At 42.8% G+C, this 20,398-nt stretch overlaps 1 protein-coding gene across 3 annotated transcripts in view; it reads right to left on the bottom strand.

Annotated features, from left to right (window-relative positions):
- EIF2AK1 (eukaryotic translation initiation factor 2 alpha kinase 1) overlaps window positions 1-19,751 on the bottom strand; it is a 30,972-nt gene extending 11,221 nt beyond the window's left edge. Inside the window, exons 1-11 of one of the 3 annotated variants that reach the window (XM_043559651.1) lie at window positions 19,504-19,751; window positions 13,368-13,526; window positions 10,429-10,562; window positions 9,266-9,303; window positions 8,442-8,541; window positions 7,837-7,917; window positions 6,600-6,699; window positions 5,748-5,805; window positions 5,148-5,469; window positions 3,832-3,943; window positions 329-429 (exon numbers count right to left, since the gene is read on the bottom strand). In XM_043559651.1, the coding sequence (XP_043415586.1) occupies window positions 329-429; window positions 3,832-3,943; window positions 5,148-5,469; window positions 5,748-5,805; window positions 6,600-6,699; window positions 7,837-7,917; window positions 8,442-8,541; window positions 9,266-9,303; window positions 10,429-10,562; window positions 13,368-13,526; window positions 19,504-19,621 (1,323 nt within the window). In that variant the 5' untranslated portion in view covers window positions 19,622-19,751. Of the gene's footprint in view, window positions 1-328; window positions 430-3,831; window positions 3,944-5,147; window positions 5,470-5,747; window positions 5,806-6,599; window positions 6,700-7,836; window positions 7,918-8,441; window positions 8,542-9,265; window positions 9,304-10,428; window positions 10,563-13,367; window positions 13,527-19,503 lie in introns of those variants that run through there. The other 2 variants (XM_043559652.1, XM_043559654.1) reach the window with 2 other exon arrangements.
- Window positions 19,752-20,398: the final 647 nt, after the last annotated feature.

The following is a 20,398-nucleotide window of genomic DNA, read 5'->3' as shown; positions in this document are numbered from 1 at the left end:
AATTATAGAAATAGATTTTACCTCTAAGGCTGCAATAATCTATGAGGATTTTTGTCCGCATTAAATACATTTAACGTCCTCAATTATATTAGTACTCCGCACACTTATTACCTGGAAAACCAGTACTAATCCTCCAGGGAGAATTTTCGAATGCCCAAAGATCACTGCCTAAAGTTCGGGACCTATAGGATGATGATTTACATAAAAATGATAATCCTCTAGATAAATGAAAGAGGATACATACTTCCATCTAATTCAAAGAACCAATGCCACGTCCTCCCTGATACGAAATTACTGCTGCTTTCAATGACTCAGCCTCTCCACTTACCTTCAGATCTCTGTGTACAATTCCCATGTTGTGTATGTAAAACACACCTTCCACCACTTCTTGAAAAATTTTTGTTGCAACACTGGCCATAACATAGGGACCTTCAAGTAAAAGAGGAAGTTTTATTTCTCTAATTGTCTTTTTACTCATTACATTAACATCTCAATGTTACATAGTTCTAAATACATTAAACACATTAACATCGTTCAGATTTTCAACAAAATCAACATTCCAAAATGGTTAGAAATTAGACAAGAAGGGCTCCTCAGGTGGCTCAGAAACCACCACAAACCAGCACCCTAGTGAACAGAATTGGTGTCACTAATTTCACTCAAGAGCCCCTGTATTAATTACCTTGCAAACCATTCTTCAGGCATCAGGCGGCTAGATTAAATTAGGTTTAAATCTTCTTCGACCCCTGACATCCCTCACAGCTAATAAATTTGGTGTCCTAAACCCACTGCGGATTAGAGACACTGTTACAAATAATGGAGTAAAAAAACAGATACATTAGGCTAGCTTGAGGAGTGAGCTTCCATTACGTGGACGTTTGGAATGCTGCAGTTTCCAAAATTGACTAACAAATGAAAAATGAAGTATAGGGAAAAGTAAATAATTTAATTCATCTATTGCCGTGATGATATAACACCTAACTTTAGAGGGCGGGAAAGTTCTGTAGGACTAAAACAGAAATTGATAAAGACAAAAATCCTGGAGTTTTCCAGCTAAGCTATTTCGGTGAATATCGTAACGAGAACTTAATAGCTTTTCTCTTGTCAGCCACTGTAAACCTTGAACAGACTGCTTACTTTCAAGCACAACACGAGACAGTCTCCCTTCTCCTGGATGAGCTTACGTCGTTACGCAGCTCACCTACCCCACGCTCCCCTTTTGCACCAGCTAGCATGTACCTCAGGAAGCTCAAGTCCTTAGCCCAGTGCTTGAGAAGACAGAACACTGTGTGCGTGGGTGTGTGCGTGGGTGTGTACACAAGGGTACCACTCACAAGCACCTCTACTACCAGCGCCCCTCACACCGAGGCCACGACCTCCTGTCCGCAGGGATGAAGGAGGGCTTTGGGGCTTTCACAGCCTTGGAACAACTACCTTCCTTGGGTCTGTCGGTAAGAGGTGCCCATCTCGGGCCCCAGCTAGAGGGTTCGGTGCCGCACACGGGCCCGATCCAGGGAGAACACTTTCCGTTCCCTCAGCACCGCACCCTTCACACCGACTGCTTCACTCCTCAAACCCAATCACATGGGCCAATCCACATTTCACAGGGGAGGAAACAGGCAGAGAACAGCCCCCTGACTTGACCCAAGCCTTATGGCCAGTGAGTGCTAGAGGCAGGATACAAACCGGGGTCTATCGCTTCTGGACTGTTGGGAATGGCTCCTGTAAAACTACGCGCGACAGGAAGGAACGCACACGGTGCCGGAGTACTACAAAGTAAAACTTTTGTATTTTAAAGTATTTTTAGAAGAAAAATATGTATCGTGCTAGCTAGCTACATCATACACAGTCTTGCCCTGATTTCATTGTCCTGGATGGTGGCTTACTGTCCTGGATGGTGTAAATCAGAGACATCCCATACGTCATGAGGGACCCGTTACTTATTTTCCAAACGGAAGTTGAAAGATCAACAACTCCATACAGACTTTAATAAGCCATTCTTCTTGTAGAAACATCTGTGTATAGCACTACGATGCCTGTGCAGCAACGGATACAACCCAACAGGGCACTGAAAACACCCTGCCTACTCCTTGCCACGACTGAACTGAGAAAAGCATGCCAGGTTCTGATTACGTGGTACACCAAAGAAGCGGCGAACGTCGAGTTCGCCGTCGAGTTCGAATGTTTGAAGGAGGCATTATGTTTCTGCCTTCACTGGAAGCTAATCTAAGATTCTGGGTGGGTTAAATGACCTGTATTTTAGACCAAATAAAGGGTGACAGTGTCATCAGGAGTGAAGAGCAAATGATTAATACTCAGTATTTAGCTGAGGCTTTACTTAAAACCCAGTCTCTTGTGTCCCCAATTTTGGTGACGGAATATACATTAGAATCGACAAGAGAATTTTCAAATAAATACCAAAGGCCAAACCCTATCCCAATACCAATTATGTAAAAATTACTGTGTGGTCTCAGACAACAGCCTTTTTAATTTTTTTTTTTCCAACGTTTTTATTTATTTTTGGGACAGAGAGAGACAGAGCACGAACGGGGGAGGGGCAGAGAGAGAGGGAGACACAGAATCGGAAACAGGCTCCAGGCTCTGAGCCGTCAGCCCAGAGCCTGACACGGGGCTCGAACTCACGGACCGCGAGATCGTGACCTGGCTGAAGTCGGACGCTTAACCGACTGCGCCACCCAGGAGCCCCAACAACAGCCTTTTTAAAAAAACAGACTTGACTTGTTAAAACAATGTTAGATCTACAGAGAAATGGAAATGATAGTATGGCTCCCACTTACCCCACACCCAGTCTCCCTTTAATAACACCTACATTAGTATGGTACATTTGTCACAATAATGCACAAATACTGATACAAGCCCACAAACTATTCAGACTTCCTTAGTTCTTACTGAATGTCCCTTCTCTGTTCTAGGACTCCGTCCAGGACACCATATTACATTTAGTTGTCATGTCTCACGAGGCTCCTCGGGTTTGTGACAGTTCCTTAGACTTTTCCTATTTATGACGACCATGACAGTTTTGAGAAGTACTGGTCAGACACTTCGTAGAACATGCTCAGACGGAGATTTGTCTGATGTTTTCTTACAACTAGATGGCATTATGGGTTTTGGGGAGAAAGACTCCAGACACACAATGCCCCTCTCATCACCCCTTCTCAAGGGCACACACTATGAATAGGAGTTTTCACTGCAGATGCTGACCTTGAACACCAGCCAAAGTCATGTTCGTCAGCTTACTCCACCTTAAAGTTATTCTTTCTCATCAACGACACCTTTTTGAAAGCTCCCTAGGTGATTCTAATGTGCGGCACAAGTTGAGAACCAGTGTGATGGTAATTTTAGAAATTACTAACCTGACGGAGTATTTCTAGAGGATATCTAACTACAGAGGAAGGAAGGGGATCTGGATCTTCAGAGAGACAAACTTTTCACCCCCTACCCTTCTGTAACGATTTCTTTAAGGGTGTAATTTTGCAAGAGTATCACAGTGTCATGTTCCAAAAAATAACACAAATATGTAAACTTCCTTGCAAAAATTCTAAAAGACCTTTTTTGCCCAAAAGCATTAACCTGAATTCTAGCGTATTACTGCTTAGGTATCAACCAACCACGTCTCTCTTTTTATAGACCTCCATTCTTAAAAAATGTTGAAATAAGCACCATTGTTTCTTTATGTCAAAAAGGTGATGTTTTTCCCCTAAAGCACCTGGAGGTAGTTCCCCTAAAGCACAGGGAGGTAGTTCCTACAGTGGAAGACCGCCCATGTCTTGATTCCCCAGCCCAATGTTTCCAGATACATACGGTACTCACATGCAGATTCGTCCACGTACTTCTGGCCCCGCTGGTTTCTCTCGACTATCCAGTCCCACAGTGAGAGCTGGCACAGCTGCATCTGGATGTGCAGCATCAGGTGGTACTGCACCTGGGGGGCGACACAGCTGGCTCCCACCTGTGCACGATTTGCTCCTATCACTCAGTCAACAGATACTCACCTGCCTACTCTAGGCCAAGCACGGGGGCTAAGTGCTCAGGAAAGAGACAACAAGCACGTGTCTACCCAAGAAGCCCCAGGGTCTAGTGAAGGAGACAGAGAAATAAAGGAATACCGAAAACAGTGTGTCATAACCCAAGGGGGCAGGGATAGGCCCGGTGAAGAATGGGAGCAGCTCCTGAATGGGACACGGAGGCACGGGGGCTGAGGCTATGTGGTCTGCTCACAACACAGTTTCCAAAGCTAAAACACCATGTCAAAGAATGGCTGTGTGGTATTCTACCCTCTGTATACCTCAAGGTATATGCACTGTGGTGGCTTCACTGGGTCCATAAATAACTTGTTCAAGGAAAAGGTAAGCAAAAATTAAGCTTGCTAGAGCCCATTTAGGTGCCGAGGAAAATCCCCCAAATGTAATACAGGGAAATGAAATGGTTTTGATGAACAGTCCTTCACACGCAACTCCTTTGGATTTGGAGGACTCTGCTCAAAGTTTTGTGTTTCGTGAAAAGCACATGCACAGAGCCACATGGTCCTGGACAACGAGAATTAATTCTGCATACATACAGATGGCATACAGCTCTGTAATCCCAGCATGCGGACTGTATATAGATTCTGTTAATGTTTAAGATTTATTTTGTTTTTTTTAAACACGAATTGTCAACACCAGGGAGAGTATGCAGGAGTCTCACCGACATGTAAGTGTGACCCTAATGAGTGTCCTGAAAATGGACTTGGGGATCTCTCCTCTCCTCTCTCCTAAAGTCACGTTCCAAAATACAGAAAACCTTTATGCATAAACATATGTGTACAGCATGATGCTAACACACAACACAAAAAGTGTGAATGATGCTTCCAGCTCCAGGGGGCACAAATGAGAAGATCTAGAGAAGGCCAGAAAAGGAGTGGTAGGAGCTAACTAAGCAAAGGAGGGAAGACCCAACACAAGGGCCACAGGCGGGGGAACATGGAGGGGAGAGGCTGACCAAAGCAGATGAAGGGCGAGAGGGGAGACAGGGGAGGGCAAGGTGAGCAGTCAGCGGGGGCAGGGAGAGGCCACAGCTAGTCACGGTCCTTGACACAATTGCTATGGGTGAGCATCAAATCATCGGTAGGTTCTGGGAAAGTTACCTACCTCCGTCTGCCCCAACAAATTTAAGTTTTCCGAAGATTCCTCAGTGGATGCGAAATTCTCTTCTAAGTCGGAATGATGCCTAAGTGGCAGCTGATGTTCGACAATCGATCTGGAAGGCAAATCGGCCAAACCATTTCCCTGGAGTAAACTGGATGCTTCAAATTCACTGGCGTCTCTTGTAACTGCATTGGTGGTGTAATTCACCAATCTGTTATTCTGATTTTCAATGCCAGATTCTTCTAAGGACTTTTCTTTCTCTGAGGTGAGCTCGGCGAAGATAATGGATGAGCTGTTACTTTCATCAGTTTTAACATATTGATTTCTGGAAGGAAAAAAAAAACAGTAAAGCTAAAAACCAACGTAAAAAAAAGATAAAGACTAACTCAGCTGTCCCCTCGAGCCCTCAGAATCTTGACTGGTAAACTCCTGAAGCAAATGGCATCAAATCTCTCTAGGAGCAACATTTACTGAAAACACTGACAAGAAATGGCTGAGAGGAGGAAACAATTTAACATTTTGTAATGAAAATGAGGAAAAAGACAAAGACAACCCAGGGCAGGTTATACCTTAACCGGCCAAGCTAAACACCAGTGCACACACCTGTCGTCGTCCTCGTCGGAGATCACTTCCAGAGATGGCAACTGAATAGAAATTCTATCTGTCAGACAAAAACAAAAACATATCTTCAAGCAGCCTAGCTTTCTAAGTCATAGTCAAAGGCAGAGCTAAAATAACACCAAATGAGGGACACCTGGGTGGCTCAGTTGGTTGAGTGTCCGACTTCGGCTCAGATCATGATCTCGCAGCTCGTGGGTTCGAGCCCCATGTAGAGCTCCGTGTTGACAGCTCAGACCCTGGAGCCTGCTTGAGATACTGTGTCTCCCTCTCTCTCTCTGCCCCTCCCCTGCTTGCTCTCTCTCTCTCTCTCTCTCTCTCAAAAACAAACATTAAAAAAAAAGTTTTTTAATAAATAAAATAACAGCAAATGGGACCACAAGTCTAAAAATGTCAATACCTTCTGGCAAAATATAATAAGCGTATTCGAATGCCTGGCTCATTTTAGGAATTGTAGAAACAGAGCTATTCAACTATGCCCAAAAAGGGTGGCAGGGAGCAAACTTCCTGCAGAAGACCCGAGAGTTACTGCTGTAGGTTCCGTGGGTCTTCCAGGACTCGGCCCCAACTACTGGGCTCTGCTGTTGTGGTGCAAAAGCAGCCACAGACAATAGACAAACGAATGAGCCGGTGGCCTAGCAAACTTTGCTCATTGATGTGAAATCTGAATTTCAGGTAACTTTCACAAAATAGTCGTCTTTTGATCGCTTTTAAACTATTTAAAAATGTAAGAAAACACCCTCCGCTCAGGGGATGCACAAAAATGGGGGTGGGCCGGGTCTGGCCCACGGGCCGAAGTTTGCCAACCCTTCAGCTACATCGTGTGTACCTGCTTACCTTGTGTTTGGGCCACGTGAACATGTTCTATCCAAGCAGTGTGGTAGCCCACTATACTAGGATGCTGAAGGCCGGCCAGGACCTTCACTTCCCGCAGTACCTACAGAGGAAACACACTTAGATCTGGCTTTCACGGACAGCTGACTGTCCATCGTACCAAAATACCACTTGTTTCAGAGCAAAACAACCGAAATCCATCTGAACAGGAAATCTAAACTACGTTAAGACAATCGTAGTATTATTGAGACAAATGGAATTGTTACAGCGACAAAATAACGTACATGTACCGAGTGCTTCACACTTTACCGAGCCCATTTATATTCGTTCTCTCATTTTACTACTACCAGTAAGTCCAGTGCTTGCTTCGGCAGCACATATGCTATGAGTAAATCCAGGCCCTGAAGGTAAATAAAACCACTGCAGTCACTACGTCAAGGACAGGAGACAGAAGTGGCTTAGAGGACTATGTCATTTTCCCAGGACCATACAACATGTCAGGGGGAAGACCAGAACCTGAACTGAACTCATATTTTCATAACAAGCTATACTGTATATGAATGATTTACTTTAAAAATTAATTTCCCCAGCAACGCTCCTGAAATGTGGTCAATCAGGAGCGTCTATAAAAAATTACGTCAGGGACGCCTGGGTGGCTCAGTCGGTTGAGAGTCTGACTCTTACTTAGTTTGGGCTCAGGTCATGGTCTCACAGTTGGTAAGATCGAGCCCTGCACTGGGCTCTGCACTGACAGTGCAGAGCCTGCTTGGGATTCATTCTCTCTCTCTCTCTCTCTCTCTCTCTCTCTCTCTCTCTCCTCTCTCCCCACTCTCTCTGCCCTTCCCTCACTCGCACTCTCTCTCTCTCTCTCTCTCTCTCAAAATAAACTTAAAAGAAAATTAAGTCAAATAAAAATTTAGTTTTGATGTTTGTTTTACTGTAACCCACTCAGTAAATTCGGCAATCCACAACACCTAGTATTAATTTAAAAAAAAATTTTTTAATAAAAAATAAATAACTATCAGAGCCTAATGAGCACCAGGTGATGTATGGGACTGTGGAACCACTATATGGTACTAATATAACACTGTATGTTAACTGGAATTTAAATAACTTAAACCCCTCCCCCCCAAGAGCCCCCATATCATCTAGTATTTGCCAAATACACACACACACATAACTCTTTCAAAAGGACTTAAACACTCAACTATTCAAAACAAATACACTTAAAAAACCATACCTTCATACAATCTGTTTTAGTTGCACCATTAATCAGGATTTTTTTAATTGCATAATACTGACCATCTAATTTATTCCTGACCTAAAACGTAGAGGGAAAGAGAAAGTACATTGTGCCATTAAATTCCAACAGAGAAAGTTATTGTAACCTGAGCTCAGGATCCAAACTAGCTAAAGAGATAAAATTAAGCGAAAGACAAGCCTCCTCTTTAATAGTAAAGAGTTCAGGGAAGTCGGCCATAGCCAGCCAGACTAGAAGCTTCCAAACTGCAGTGAGACTCCAACTCCTAGAGACTCTAGGTCTGAAAAATGGGCATGTTAGCAAAAAAGGACTATGTAAAGCCCAAAATACAATACCACAACTTTCTTCAGTGATGCGTTTTCAAGAAAATTAATATAGTTTCCGGAATCTGCCTAAACCACCAGTATGGTTAGGAAAAGGTTAAAACCTGCTGACTTCCCCGTAAATGACAGATCTCAACGAAGAGTAAGCCTACATGATTTCTAGGAATTTCCTTTGAGCGCTTTAAATAATAATCACGAGAACAACTTCTCAAAATGCACTTATTCAGAGTAGGAGGTCAAAACAAGGATGTGGGAAGCAACCTTGTACACTCTTCCGTATCCACCTTTTCCTAAGACAGCAAGCTCTTCAAATTCATTTAGGTAACGTGAAGTCTGTGCTTCGAAGGCTACTTCCCTTGATCTAAAAGCAAAATACAAACAACCAATCAATATCAAAACACGAGAGATTCAAGCATCTAGGATATTTCATGTTCATTGTATTATTAACCTACCAAACCTTACTTATCACTAAATTATGACGATCTGAAAAGATGAGCCAAAATGACACTTTTCATTCTCTAGGAAGAAAATATTTGCCAAGCAAATCAACATGTAATACAGACAGCGAGTGGGGAAAAAATAAAGACAGGAAAGGGATCATTAATCAAGTAATCAAGTATGTTACCAGTAATTAGCATTCCAATTAGAAATTATCAATGTTTTAAAGCAGGAATCCTAAGGATAACTAACAAGCAGCAGTTGATTAGCGGAGCTCAGTAACAAACCTATTTAAATTTCTTAATGAGACCAATTACAGATTTTAAACTAGCATTTCCTACATACAACCAAAATTCAATGTTCTGCTGACAGAGACCGGGTGTCAGTGCCCTCAATAAAGGGTGGGGCTTATGGAATCCACACAGAAAAAGGAGTGGAGGGGGGACAAAAGAGGGAGTGGGAATGAGAAGTAATACAAATCTTGGAGCAGTAACTATTTTCTCAGAACAAAGATTTTAATTTTCATAAATTACCCGAACTACATTATTTTTAATCCCCAAACTAATTTCTGATTAATTCAGGATAAGTTCTTAATTTCTTTTGGAGAGCTTACTCTTTGCACAATCACAGAAGTATTTAACACATACCTGATCTTCTGGATATGAGAATTATCCTCACGAGGATCCTAAAATTAGAAAATTGCTTTTAAAAGCATTTTGAAAAGTTCATGGAATGAGGAATCTCACAAAATTCGTGGGAGATTCATGTCACATTAACAGTCTCAAATGCTCAAACGACATTCCAAGAAAGAAAAACACTCTGGCGTTTTCAAGATCACCAAGGGGTTTACGGTCGAAAACACTTCTCTCTTAACCAAAAGATCACTACTCAAAAAGCTATAGTCTTGCCATCCACTGCCAAAGTTGAGAACTGACCAAGGAGTTCTATCAGCAAATAACTCTAGCTTTGCCTTCAAAATACATGCAGAAACAGACCACTTCTCACATCTCCACTGCTACCACCCATTCCAAGCCACCATCACTTCCTGTCCCTGTATGACCACCTGTCTCCCTGCTTCTACCCTCGCCTCCCTCCATTTATTCTCAACACGGCAGCTGGGGGCAGGGGGGGCGTCCATTGAGACGAAAGTCAGATCATGTCACTCCTTGGCTCAAAATCCTGTAATGCTTCCCATTTTACTCGGAGTAAAAACCAAAGATGTTAAAACGGTCTCCAGATCCTACCCCATCTGTCCGTCTCGCTGCCCTCCTTCCCTACCTCTTCCATACTCTCCCCTTGCCTATACTCCAGCCACATGGCTGCCAGTGAGCCAAGCACACTGCCACCTCGGGAATCACTGTTTCTCTGCCTGGACACTCTTCCCCCAGACAGGTGCAAGGCTCATACTCAACTTGGGCTCCTCACCTAAATAACTGGCCACTCTGTATATAACGCACATTTTCTAAGCCCTTTCACTGCTTTGTTTCTCCTTAACACTTACCACCATGTAACACCCTATTTATTTTTATACATTTTTATGTTGCTGTTGCTGACTGCCCCTCATCAGAACATAATCTCAAAAGAAAAAAAAGAACATAAGCTCCATGAGGGCAGGTGTTTTTGTCTATTTGGTTTGCTGCCTGAATCCCAGCCTAACACATAGTAGTCACTCAATAAATATTTGTTGGATAAATTAAGGTTAACGTTTTCATAAACCCGTATTATAATCAGGACTTCATAATGCTTTACAATACAGTTCTCTTGAAATTAAAATGTTTTTGTCAAATATGAAGTGTATTTCAGCGCTTACCTGACGAACTCTCTCTTTGGCGGACCTCATCAAATGGGTAATAGCTCTGTTGTGATGTAGTCTCAGTGAGCTAAACTCATCACTACAGGTAAAAGAAGACAGCAGTCCCATTTTGATAAAGGTCTGACAAAGCACTACAAAGAACATGGAAAACTATTATTAGAAAGGCCATCAATAAGATGACAATTTTAAGGAGACTAAAGAGTATTAATAGCCTCTATTAAAAAAAAAAAAACAAAACCTCTGTAAGAAAAAAGTTATCTTCATACACATTACAATTTGGATATTGAGCCTCTAATAGAGAAGGAACAACCGTCACTCATCGATCAGGAACACATCTACATTTGCTTATTAGATACTGAGCACTTGCTTGTTTACCATGCCTGGATGGTTGGTAAAGCACTAAGCTGTTTTTAAAAAGGCAAGAAAAAAATGTAAATTTACTAGTCTTCTGACATTCAAACACATCACATCTCCTTTTGCTGACAGGCAACGAGGTCCGAACAGAGGCAAAGTGAAAACGTTATTAGAACAAAAGTTGTTCTCAATTATGGACCCTCTCTAACCCACAAAGAGCACATGTGCATCAAGACCAAATACCAGGGGGAAAGTCAAGTCTGAAGTCACAATACCAGGCTCCTCAGAAAAAGAAGTTTCTACAGAAGTGCTTGGCTTTTATTTTTTCATAAACACACACACACACACACACACCCCATAGAGAATATTCTTTCTATATGGGTAATTTCATTATATTAACTAACTGAATAACATCAAAAACATTTTAAATATATTTTATTTAAAAGTTCAGTCACGTGGGGAAGTGAGGGTGCCTGGGTGGCTCAGTCGGTTAAGCGTCCGACTTCGGCTCAGGTCATGATCTCACGGTTTGTGAGTTCAAGCCCCACATCAGGCTCTGTGCTGACGGCTCGGAGCCTGGAGCCTGCTTCGGATCCTGTGTCTCCCTCTCTCTCTCTCTCTCTCTCTCTCTCTCTCTCTCTCTCTCTCTCTCTCTCTCTCCCCCTCCCCCACTCATGCTCTGTCTCTCTCTGTCTCAAAAATAAACATTTAAAAATATATAAATAATAAATAAATAAAAATAAAAGTTCAGTCACCTAAAAAGGAATTCAAAACTATCTTAAAATCAGCAAGATTCAGATTTGCTTTAATTAGGAAGAATATTACTACTTAAAGGTGGTTATAACCTGCTTTTCTGTTCAATGAGCTCAATACAGTAATCCCCAGCTACCAATGTTCCAGAGCCTACAGAACACGTGCTTTTGTACAACCCACCTCCCCACCACTCATTCAAAAAAATAAGTGTACATGCGTACATTTTTCATGTCCCACCGAGCTCATCAAAATAATAATCTGCCTTTAACTAAGAACATTCCATTCTAAGACGGCATAAAGGTATCTGTAAGTCTGAGGATTCCTAACACTAAACAAGACTTAGACTTTTTCGGTAGAAAAGATCCTCAGAATTTGTGGCTGGTTGGAGCTATTAAAGAGGCCACAATGCTCTCAATGAGCTGGACCAGAAACATCATAACCCGTAATTCTGCTCACTTCTGAGCTCAAGTTTCTTTTTTTATTTTTATTTTTTTTTGGGGGGGGGGGCTCAAGTTTCTCATACACATAACCTATGGCAGCAATAAAAATAAACATTTCAACCACTGTGGTATAATAAGAAACATGCTTGGTCTTATGTCCTAAAATTCACACAGCTCCTAAAATTCTTGTGATTTCCCAAGTGCTGAGCGGGCGAGGAGCATCTTTTGTTCTAATATTTGGTCTTCGACCTCAGTTCCTGACACAAGAGCTTCTAACACCCTTGGAATCTCCAGAGTGATGAGTGTCTCTGTTACGCTGACGAGACGACTGAGGGTCCCCCAGAGAGCTTCAAATGGGGAATGGTCACCACAAACACCAAGCCACGATTAGAGGCTTGGAACTTTCAGCTCCACCCCTCCATGCTCCAGGGAGAGAAGAGCAGGAGATTGAGTTCATTGATCATGCCATCATGATGAAGCCGCCATAAAAATCCCTCAGGTACAGGATCCAGGGAGCTTCTGGGTGAACACATCCACCTACCAGCAGAGTGATGCACCCCATCTCCATGGAGAAAGAAGCTCCCATACGCTGGATCCTACCGGTCCTCATCCTATGTGCCTCTTCATCTGGCTGTTCACCTGTATTGTTATCATACCCTCTACTGTATAATCAACCAGTAAGCAGAAGTGTCTCCCCGACTACTGTGAGCCATTATAGCAAATTATCAAACCTCAGAGGTCGACCCTTTATAGTGAACAATTTATAGCCAAGTTGGACACAAGTATGGGTAACCTGAGGACACTGGGGACCCACTACTTGCCAACTGGCATCCAAAATGAAGGCAGTCTGGGACTGAGACCTTAACCTGTGGGAACTGACAATAACTCCAAGTAGTATCAGAACTGAATTGAATGGTAGGACACCCAGCTGGTTTCAGAGAACTGGTCAGCACAGGAAAATACCCACACACTGGGTGTCAGAAGTATCCAGCACGTAGAGGAAAACAGTTTCCTGTTCAACAACACGGCATGCAGCTCTTCCAGGGCTCTGGTTAAGAACTACTTCAGAATGAGTAGCTGTGATTTTCATTTACCTGCTCACCCACCAAACCATGACAGATCTTCAAAAATTATATGAAGGAACATGTTATAGAAACAAAAAAACTATCTTTCATTTGTTTAAATACACACGATCATACGGTCATTAATCTTTTGGGCTCCTCAATGACAATATTCATTAGCAATTACCCAAAGAAGAATATAAAATACATTCAAGAAATAGAAACTATTAATACCTATTTCAAATGTTTATATACCAGCTGCTTCTCAGACCCACAACATCAAACAACATAGTATTTCTGCAAGGCTTATTTAGCAAGATTTACTAACATTTAAACACCTGTCTTGAACGAAGAGGGTTTGGTTCATGCACATGGCTCAAGTGTTCCAGCAAAGAAACAAGCAACAGTTGGTTTGCAACCGCAAAAGGGAAAGTCGGCTGTTGTAGGGGTCCTTTTAACACTTGGAGTTCTGCTGGGACATCAGATTCTAAAAATTAAAAGAGGAAAAAATGTTAACAGTACACATATCTCATAATGACAAAAGAGCAGAATCTAATTAATGCAACACAAACTATTTACATTTAAGGAAATAAAACACAAAACAATAGTTATGCCCAGTGGGGTTAATCAAGACAGACTTACCGGAACTGAGTTTTGAGTTGAATTCTGGATGTTGGAAGACTAGCAGAAGGATGCCATTGGGGGGTTGGGGGTGGGGGGGCGGGGGGTGGGGAGTTTGGTAGTAATGAGGTGTGCAAAGGCAGAAATAGGTAGGTGAATAACTCAACACTCAAGCAAACGAGAGGGAATGAGATGGCTTCTTTCCTTCGAGACGACAGCCGAGGCCTAGGCATAAAGAAGGGAGTTGGGCAGCAGAAAGAGGGCAAGGGAGAAAGGACAGAAACCACCTGGGGCATGCACTTTGTCTACACCAGGTGTTTCATGTGCACAAGCTCATTCAATCCTCACAAAACAGTGGGAGGGAAGTGTTACCGTTCTCACTTTACAGATCTCAGAGGTTAAGGAAGGTTAAGCAGACAGGTCAGAATAACTCCCAAGCCCATCCTCTTTCCCTTTTCTTTTTTTTTAAAGTTCCTTTATTTTGAGAGATAGCGAGTGAGAAGGTGAGGGGCAGAGAGAGAGAGAGAGAGAGAGAGAGAGAGAGAGAGAGAAAATCCCAAGCAGGCTCCATGGTCTCAGCACAGAGCCCAACACGGAGCTCGAATTCACCAACTGTGAGATCATGACCTTGAGCCGAAACCAAGAGTCGGACGCTCAACCGACTGAGCCACCCAGGGGCCCAAAGCCCATCCTCTTTCCACTACACAAGACCAAGCAGATGAACGAGTTGGCACTTGAAGTTGAGGGTTGTAAGTTCTCACTTACTCTTTATTTAATATGTTACTGAACAGGCCAAAAGCAGTCAGAAGGAAAAATGTTTGAGGAAACTGCTCTGGAAACACGCGATATGTAGATGGGAAGGGGCGTGCAACAGTCAAGAGCCCAGTAAAGGAGTAAATGAAAGAAAAAACACGGAGGAAAGAACAGGTCCCAGAAATGTCAAGAAAGAAATGGATTGACCAACTATACAACACCAGGAAAAGGAGGATGGAGGCGTTAATGGGAGTGAAAACTCTAAGAGGGGCCGTTAGAGAAGAGATGAGACCTCTCAAACCCTCAAGAGCTGTGGACCCATTCAATTGGAAATGCCCTGCAGAAAGAGACCGTGCATCCTACACCTGCTAAAAATCCTCCCCATTTCAAATATTCTATTCTGCCCTCCTCTATAATCTATTAAGGTCCTCGAGAAGTCAGTGTCCAAATCCTGACTTCATCACCAATCTCCTCTCTGACTTGTAAGGAGACCAAAAGAACACCTGCGGCATACACAGATGTGCTATTCGTTTTAAAAGAAAACTTAACCAAGTATGGGGGCGGGAAAAGAATGAAAAATGTGCCCATGTAAAAACTTCTCTATGTAAAGACATCTTAAAGTTAAAACTTGAATAACACATTCAGATACAATACACAGATCTGTCCTATAGATGACAAGAAAAAGAAAAGATAATAAATTTATATAAAGCTCTTATAAGCCAACAAGAAAATGAAGCACGGATAAAATTCAAATAGGTTTAAGCTAACTAGTAACTAATGACATACATATTAAAATAACTATGGTACCAGAATTTGCCATCAGATTGGTAACTATTTTTAAAGTCTGAAGAGGCGCCTGGGCGGCTCAGTCGGTTAAGCGTCCAACTTCGGCTCAGGTCATGATCTCGCAGTTTGTGAGTTAGAGCCCTGCGTCAGGCTCTGTGCTGACAGCTCAGACCCGAAAGCCTGCTTCAGATTCTGTGTCTCACTCTCTCTCTGACCCTCCCCCACTTGTGCTCGCTTGCTCGCTCTCTCTCTCTCTCAAAAATAAACAAACATTAAAAAAAACTTAAAGCATGGTATTGTTATGGATACAGAAAAGCAAATACTTTCAATCACAAGGGGGTAAAAGTGCTTGCAACTTCTGGCAATAAATACAGAATTCAAAATGTGCAAACATTTGGCCTCACGCTTCTAGTTTTTGGAAACATCCACCAAGAAAATAAGTAAACAAGGCACAACAAATATATAAGATGTTTAGCATACCACTGTTTAGAATACTGAAAACCTGCTAGGTAAGTTATATATATATAACAATATTATGCAGCTGTTGGAAACGATGGTGTATAAAAAGATAATCATGACTAGTTCATTACCCAGTCAAAGAGGCAAGCTATAAAACACTAATACTAATGAAGGTGAGACAAGATAGCTCCATAGGAACCAACACAACCTCTCTGGTCATCATTTTATCAAAATGTATGAAAACTTTTTTTTTTTTTAACCTATTTCTTTAACCCAACAAATCCTACTTCTGTACATGTAGTCTAAGGAAATAATCAGGTATCAATAAAGACTTTTGTGGGCACCTGGGTGGCTCAGTCGGTTAAGCGTCCGACTCTTGATTTCGGCTCAGGTCATGATGTCACGGTTGGTGAGATCGCACCCAGAGTCGGGCTCCATGCTGACAGCAGGGAGCCTGGTTGGGATTCTCTCCCTCCCACTCTCTGCCCTTTCCCTGCTCTAAGAAATAAGCATTAAAAAAAAAAAAAAAAAAAAAAAAGATAAAAAGCAGAATGTAAAAGGTTTACCATACTATGATCATAATTTAAAAATGCATTTATTTCGGGACGCCTGGGTAGCTCAGTCGGTTGAGCGACCGACTTCGGCTCAGGTCGTGATCTCACAGTTTGTGAGTTCGAGCCTCACATCGGGCTCTGTGCTGACAGCTCAGAGCCTGGAGCCCACTTTGGATTCTGTGTGTCCCTCTCTCTCTGCCCCTCCCCAGTCATGCTCTGTCTCTCAGAAATAAACATTAAAAATTAAAAAAAAATAAAAATGCATTTATTTCATAGCTATATAAATATATATATACAACAGAAAGAACAAAACAGACAAAATCTCTGCCCCTTCTGTTTTCAACCATACATCAATAGAATTTGTACAAGAAATGAAATTACAGTGAACACGCTGTTTTACAGTCTGCCTGTTTGATCCTTAGTATCTAGGATCTTGGTATCTAGGAATCCACCTGGCTTACAGCAGCCCTCATTAATACTTGCAAACAAACACACTAAATTGTTAGCAGTGAGTTCTCTGGGATGAGAGTACAGATGACTTTCTCCTTTTTCCTTGATTTCCTTAAATTTTTCTGAATTATTTCTCTAAATGTTTATCTATTTGGACAAACTCAGAAATCTTTAACCCGTTCATGAGATCTTTGACAATACTTTTTGAGAGAGAAAGAGACAGCGCATGCACACAAGAGAGGGGCAGAGGGAGAGAAATCTTAGGTAGGCTCCGTGCTCAGCGCAGAGCTTGACACAGAACCTTGTGATCATGACCTGAGCCGAAATCAGGAGTTGGACAATAAACCAACTGAGCCACCCAGGTGCCGACCAACAATAGTTTTAAATGTAAGTCATCGAATAAATTGTCTCTAGCTTTGCCAAAATGTAAACAGTAATCTCTGGGTGATCAGATTGTGGTTTTTAAATTTTCTTCTTTAGGTTTTTCTATAATTTTAAAACACACTGTAATGTGAAAAAAAAATTTTTTTTAATATACCAAATTGTCAACAATGGTGAAATGATGGTTAGGAGAGTTTTCTGCTTCTCTATACTCATACTTTCCTATTTTCTACAATAATTAAATTCTACTTTTTTTTTTTAACATTTATTCATTTTTGAGAGACAGAGAGAGAACGTGAGCGGAGGAGGGGCAGAGAGGGAGGTAGACACAGAATCCAAAGCAGGATCCAAGCTCTGAGCTGTCAGCACAGAGCCCTACGCGGGGCTCAAACTCATGAGCCACGAGATCACGACCTGAGCCAAAGTCAGACGCTCAACCAACTGAGCCACCCAGGTGCCCCAAGTTCTACTTTTTAATAAGAAAAAAGCAAAAAAAAAAAAAAAAAAAAAAAAATGACTGATCAGTGGAGTCAAATGAACTAAATCAAGAAAATAGCAACTATAAAAAAGACCAGTGGACAAATACTCAGACGCAGGAAGGAGTAAAACTGAAAGGCAATGAAGGCTGACACTGAATGCTTCCCGCTTCAACCCTGGTTAAGTAGAAGAGGAAGATCTAAGTGGGTAATAGGAAAGATGAGGTCGGGTCCTCTTATAAAAAAGAATAAGAAATAGTATGAGCTCCTAGGTGAATTAGAGTTCTAGAATTCTGCCAAGTAGGAGGTGAGTAGACAAACAGAAAAAAGGATCACCTACTTCAGGCTCCTCAGACAAGTATGATCTTAATAAATGGTCCATTATTAAATGAAGGAGGAACCTGGAGGATTAATCTGAGCCAAAAATTCTGGAAAACTTGTGTCAGATGAAAGAAGAAAACCAGTGAGTCTGACAATGGGCTTACTGTTGCTCTCCTTCTAGGGCATGCTGGGGCAGGGGAGTGGGGGGGGGGGGGGCATGCAGTAACTGATCAAAGTTGGTCCCCACATAACAGACGGCTGAAGAACACAGGTTATAGAGTTACATCTAGGTTCTGAATTTTCTGACTCTACCATCAACTGGCAGAGTGACCACCTCACATCATATAGACGACCTTCAAGAAATTCTGTAACAGTTCTGTTTCTAAGTCTACTAAAAAATGAAACTATTTTCCATAGACCTTACTTTTCACATAAAATGATAAATCATGTCTGGATATTCTGGGCCTCTTTAGAAGAAAAGGCAATATGTAAACACAACAGTACTGTTAGTAACCTAGTAGAAGTTTTCCAAAGCTTATCTAAGATCACTCCCTTCAAAAATAATCTCTCCTTTGCAGAAAACCTTATCGAAATATTACAGATAACACAGACTTGCATGTTTACAGCTGGGACTTTTCCTCTGACATAACACTTCACCTAATACTGTGCTGCCTTAGTAGACCAGGTTTCATGTGAAAAAATCGGTTCATTAAAATATAGTTCTCTTAAAACTACTCTGTCAAGGACCTACTAAAATTACCACCGCAGTCTGCTTTTGTCTCCCATTAGGGTCAAGAATTATAGACAGTATTTGGGTGAAGTTCGAAGGACTTTAGAAACAAATGAATCTTTTCAACTTGACTTGCACCTTCAAATCCACTGCAACATGTTAATACTTGCTTCATGCTTAAACTGAGCATGTATTCCCTGTAATCATCCTAACTACCGTAAACTAAAACCTCCCTGAATCAATGTACTCATTCCTGATAGCACAATTTAATTTTAAAAAACTGCCAAAACAACTGGTAGTAATTAAAGACCCTAAGAACTTTCAATAAAATAGTGGATACTTTGAAGTGGTTAGAGTCAATGTTTTAAGTACCTCTCACTATAACATAACTTGCCTGGCTTAACCCTGTATCTCCTAGTAACCAAAGGTCCTTCACCCCCCAAAAACCTGGAGGCATTGTTTTTCTTTAAACCGAATAGAGTGATTTCCATACGGCCCCACTATAAGTCTTCAGCTCCCCTATCAGTGACAAACTACAAATTAAAACGCTTAACCCAAACTGTTAAGCGTATAAGGTCCGCAAAATCTCCGTCTAGTAGTTTACAAAGCTCACTCTCAACGTCTGACCAAACCACAGGGCTCGAGAGCTGGAAAGCAGCCTGAGCGAAGCCTTACCAAAGACTTCGAGTCCGCAAAGAGGAAACCACGGAACAGAAACGTAAACAAACCAGTGGGTCGCGGACGCTCGTTTCAATAAATGTTTACCTTACCCATGCCGCCCGCCCGCCGCCCCCCGTCGCTGGGCCGGGGTCCAGCCGAATTCGCCCCAGGGCTGCGGCGAAGCTCGGGGCTGCTCGCAGCAGCCCTGCCCGCTCGGGAATGAAGGTGGATGGGTGCAAGAAGAGGGCCGCCGCAGCATTCCGGGTCGCTCACCATCATACTTGGGGTCCGAGCCGTCGGCCGGGAACTCAATGGCAGGCGGCGCAGGAACAGCCTCCGCCCCGTCGCCCTCCGCCTCGCGCTCCCGGGCCCCGGAGCCGCCTCCCAGCATCGCCCGCAGCGCGCGGGCAGCTGCCCAGCCCGCCCGCCAGCCAGCTAGCACCACACCGCCTCACTCCGCACCAGCCTCCGCCACCGGATCCGGAAGCAGCCACTCGCCAGACGGAAGACCCGCCCCGGCCTCCCGCGCGCCGCCAGCGCGGGCGGGTCCTACCTCAGGCTCCGCCCTTCCCCTTTTCCTGAGGGAGAAGGATGGGCTGGTCTGGCGCAGGCGCCCTAGTGGGCTGGTCCTCGCGCGGAGGTCCTTAGGTTGTGGGTGCTGGGTGCTCGCTACGCCGGGGTCCTCCACCTGTGTTCCCGGCCGCCCTGGAGACCTTAGTACCCGCACACAAGTCAGGGTGTTGACATCTCACGCCAAGACTCGGATGCTAGTGTAAGAATCCTGTGTCTGCAGATTCTAATCCAAATACATACTTAATGCGGATGCAATACTATTTGCCATGTGTTTAAAAAAAAAAAATCAAAAGCATCTACAAGACCTATCTCAACAAGAACTGAACCTATTTTGGTCAACCGTTAGACCAACAACAAAAAAGGGAAATCCCAAACTGAACCCAACCTAGCAAAAATTTCGCTGCTTTTGAGACTGAACTTTCAACGGAAATACTTTCAAACCTGAGGCTGCCTTTTCCAAGTGATCCCATGGCCACACTGCATTGACTGTGATTTGAAGCTTTTAGCTTCAAAAATCCTCTGCCCTCTGGAGATGTCTCTGATGACTTGGTTGCCAACACAATGCTGCTGAAAATAATTTTTGTTTTTGGCTCTC

This window comes from Prionailurus bengalensis, chromosome E3 (genome assembly GCF_016509475.1).
Source record: "Prionailurus bengalensis isolate Pbe53 chromosome E3, Fcat_Pben_1.1_paternal_pri, whole genome shotgun sequence".
Taxonomy (NCBI): Eukaryota; Metazoa; Chordata; class Mammalia; order Carnivora; family Felidae; genus Prionailurus; species Prionailurus bengalensis.
The sequence above is the reverse complement of the archived record's forward strand: the minus strand, read 5'-3'. Positions and strand labels throughout refer to the sequence as shown.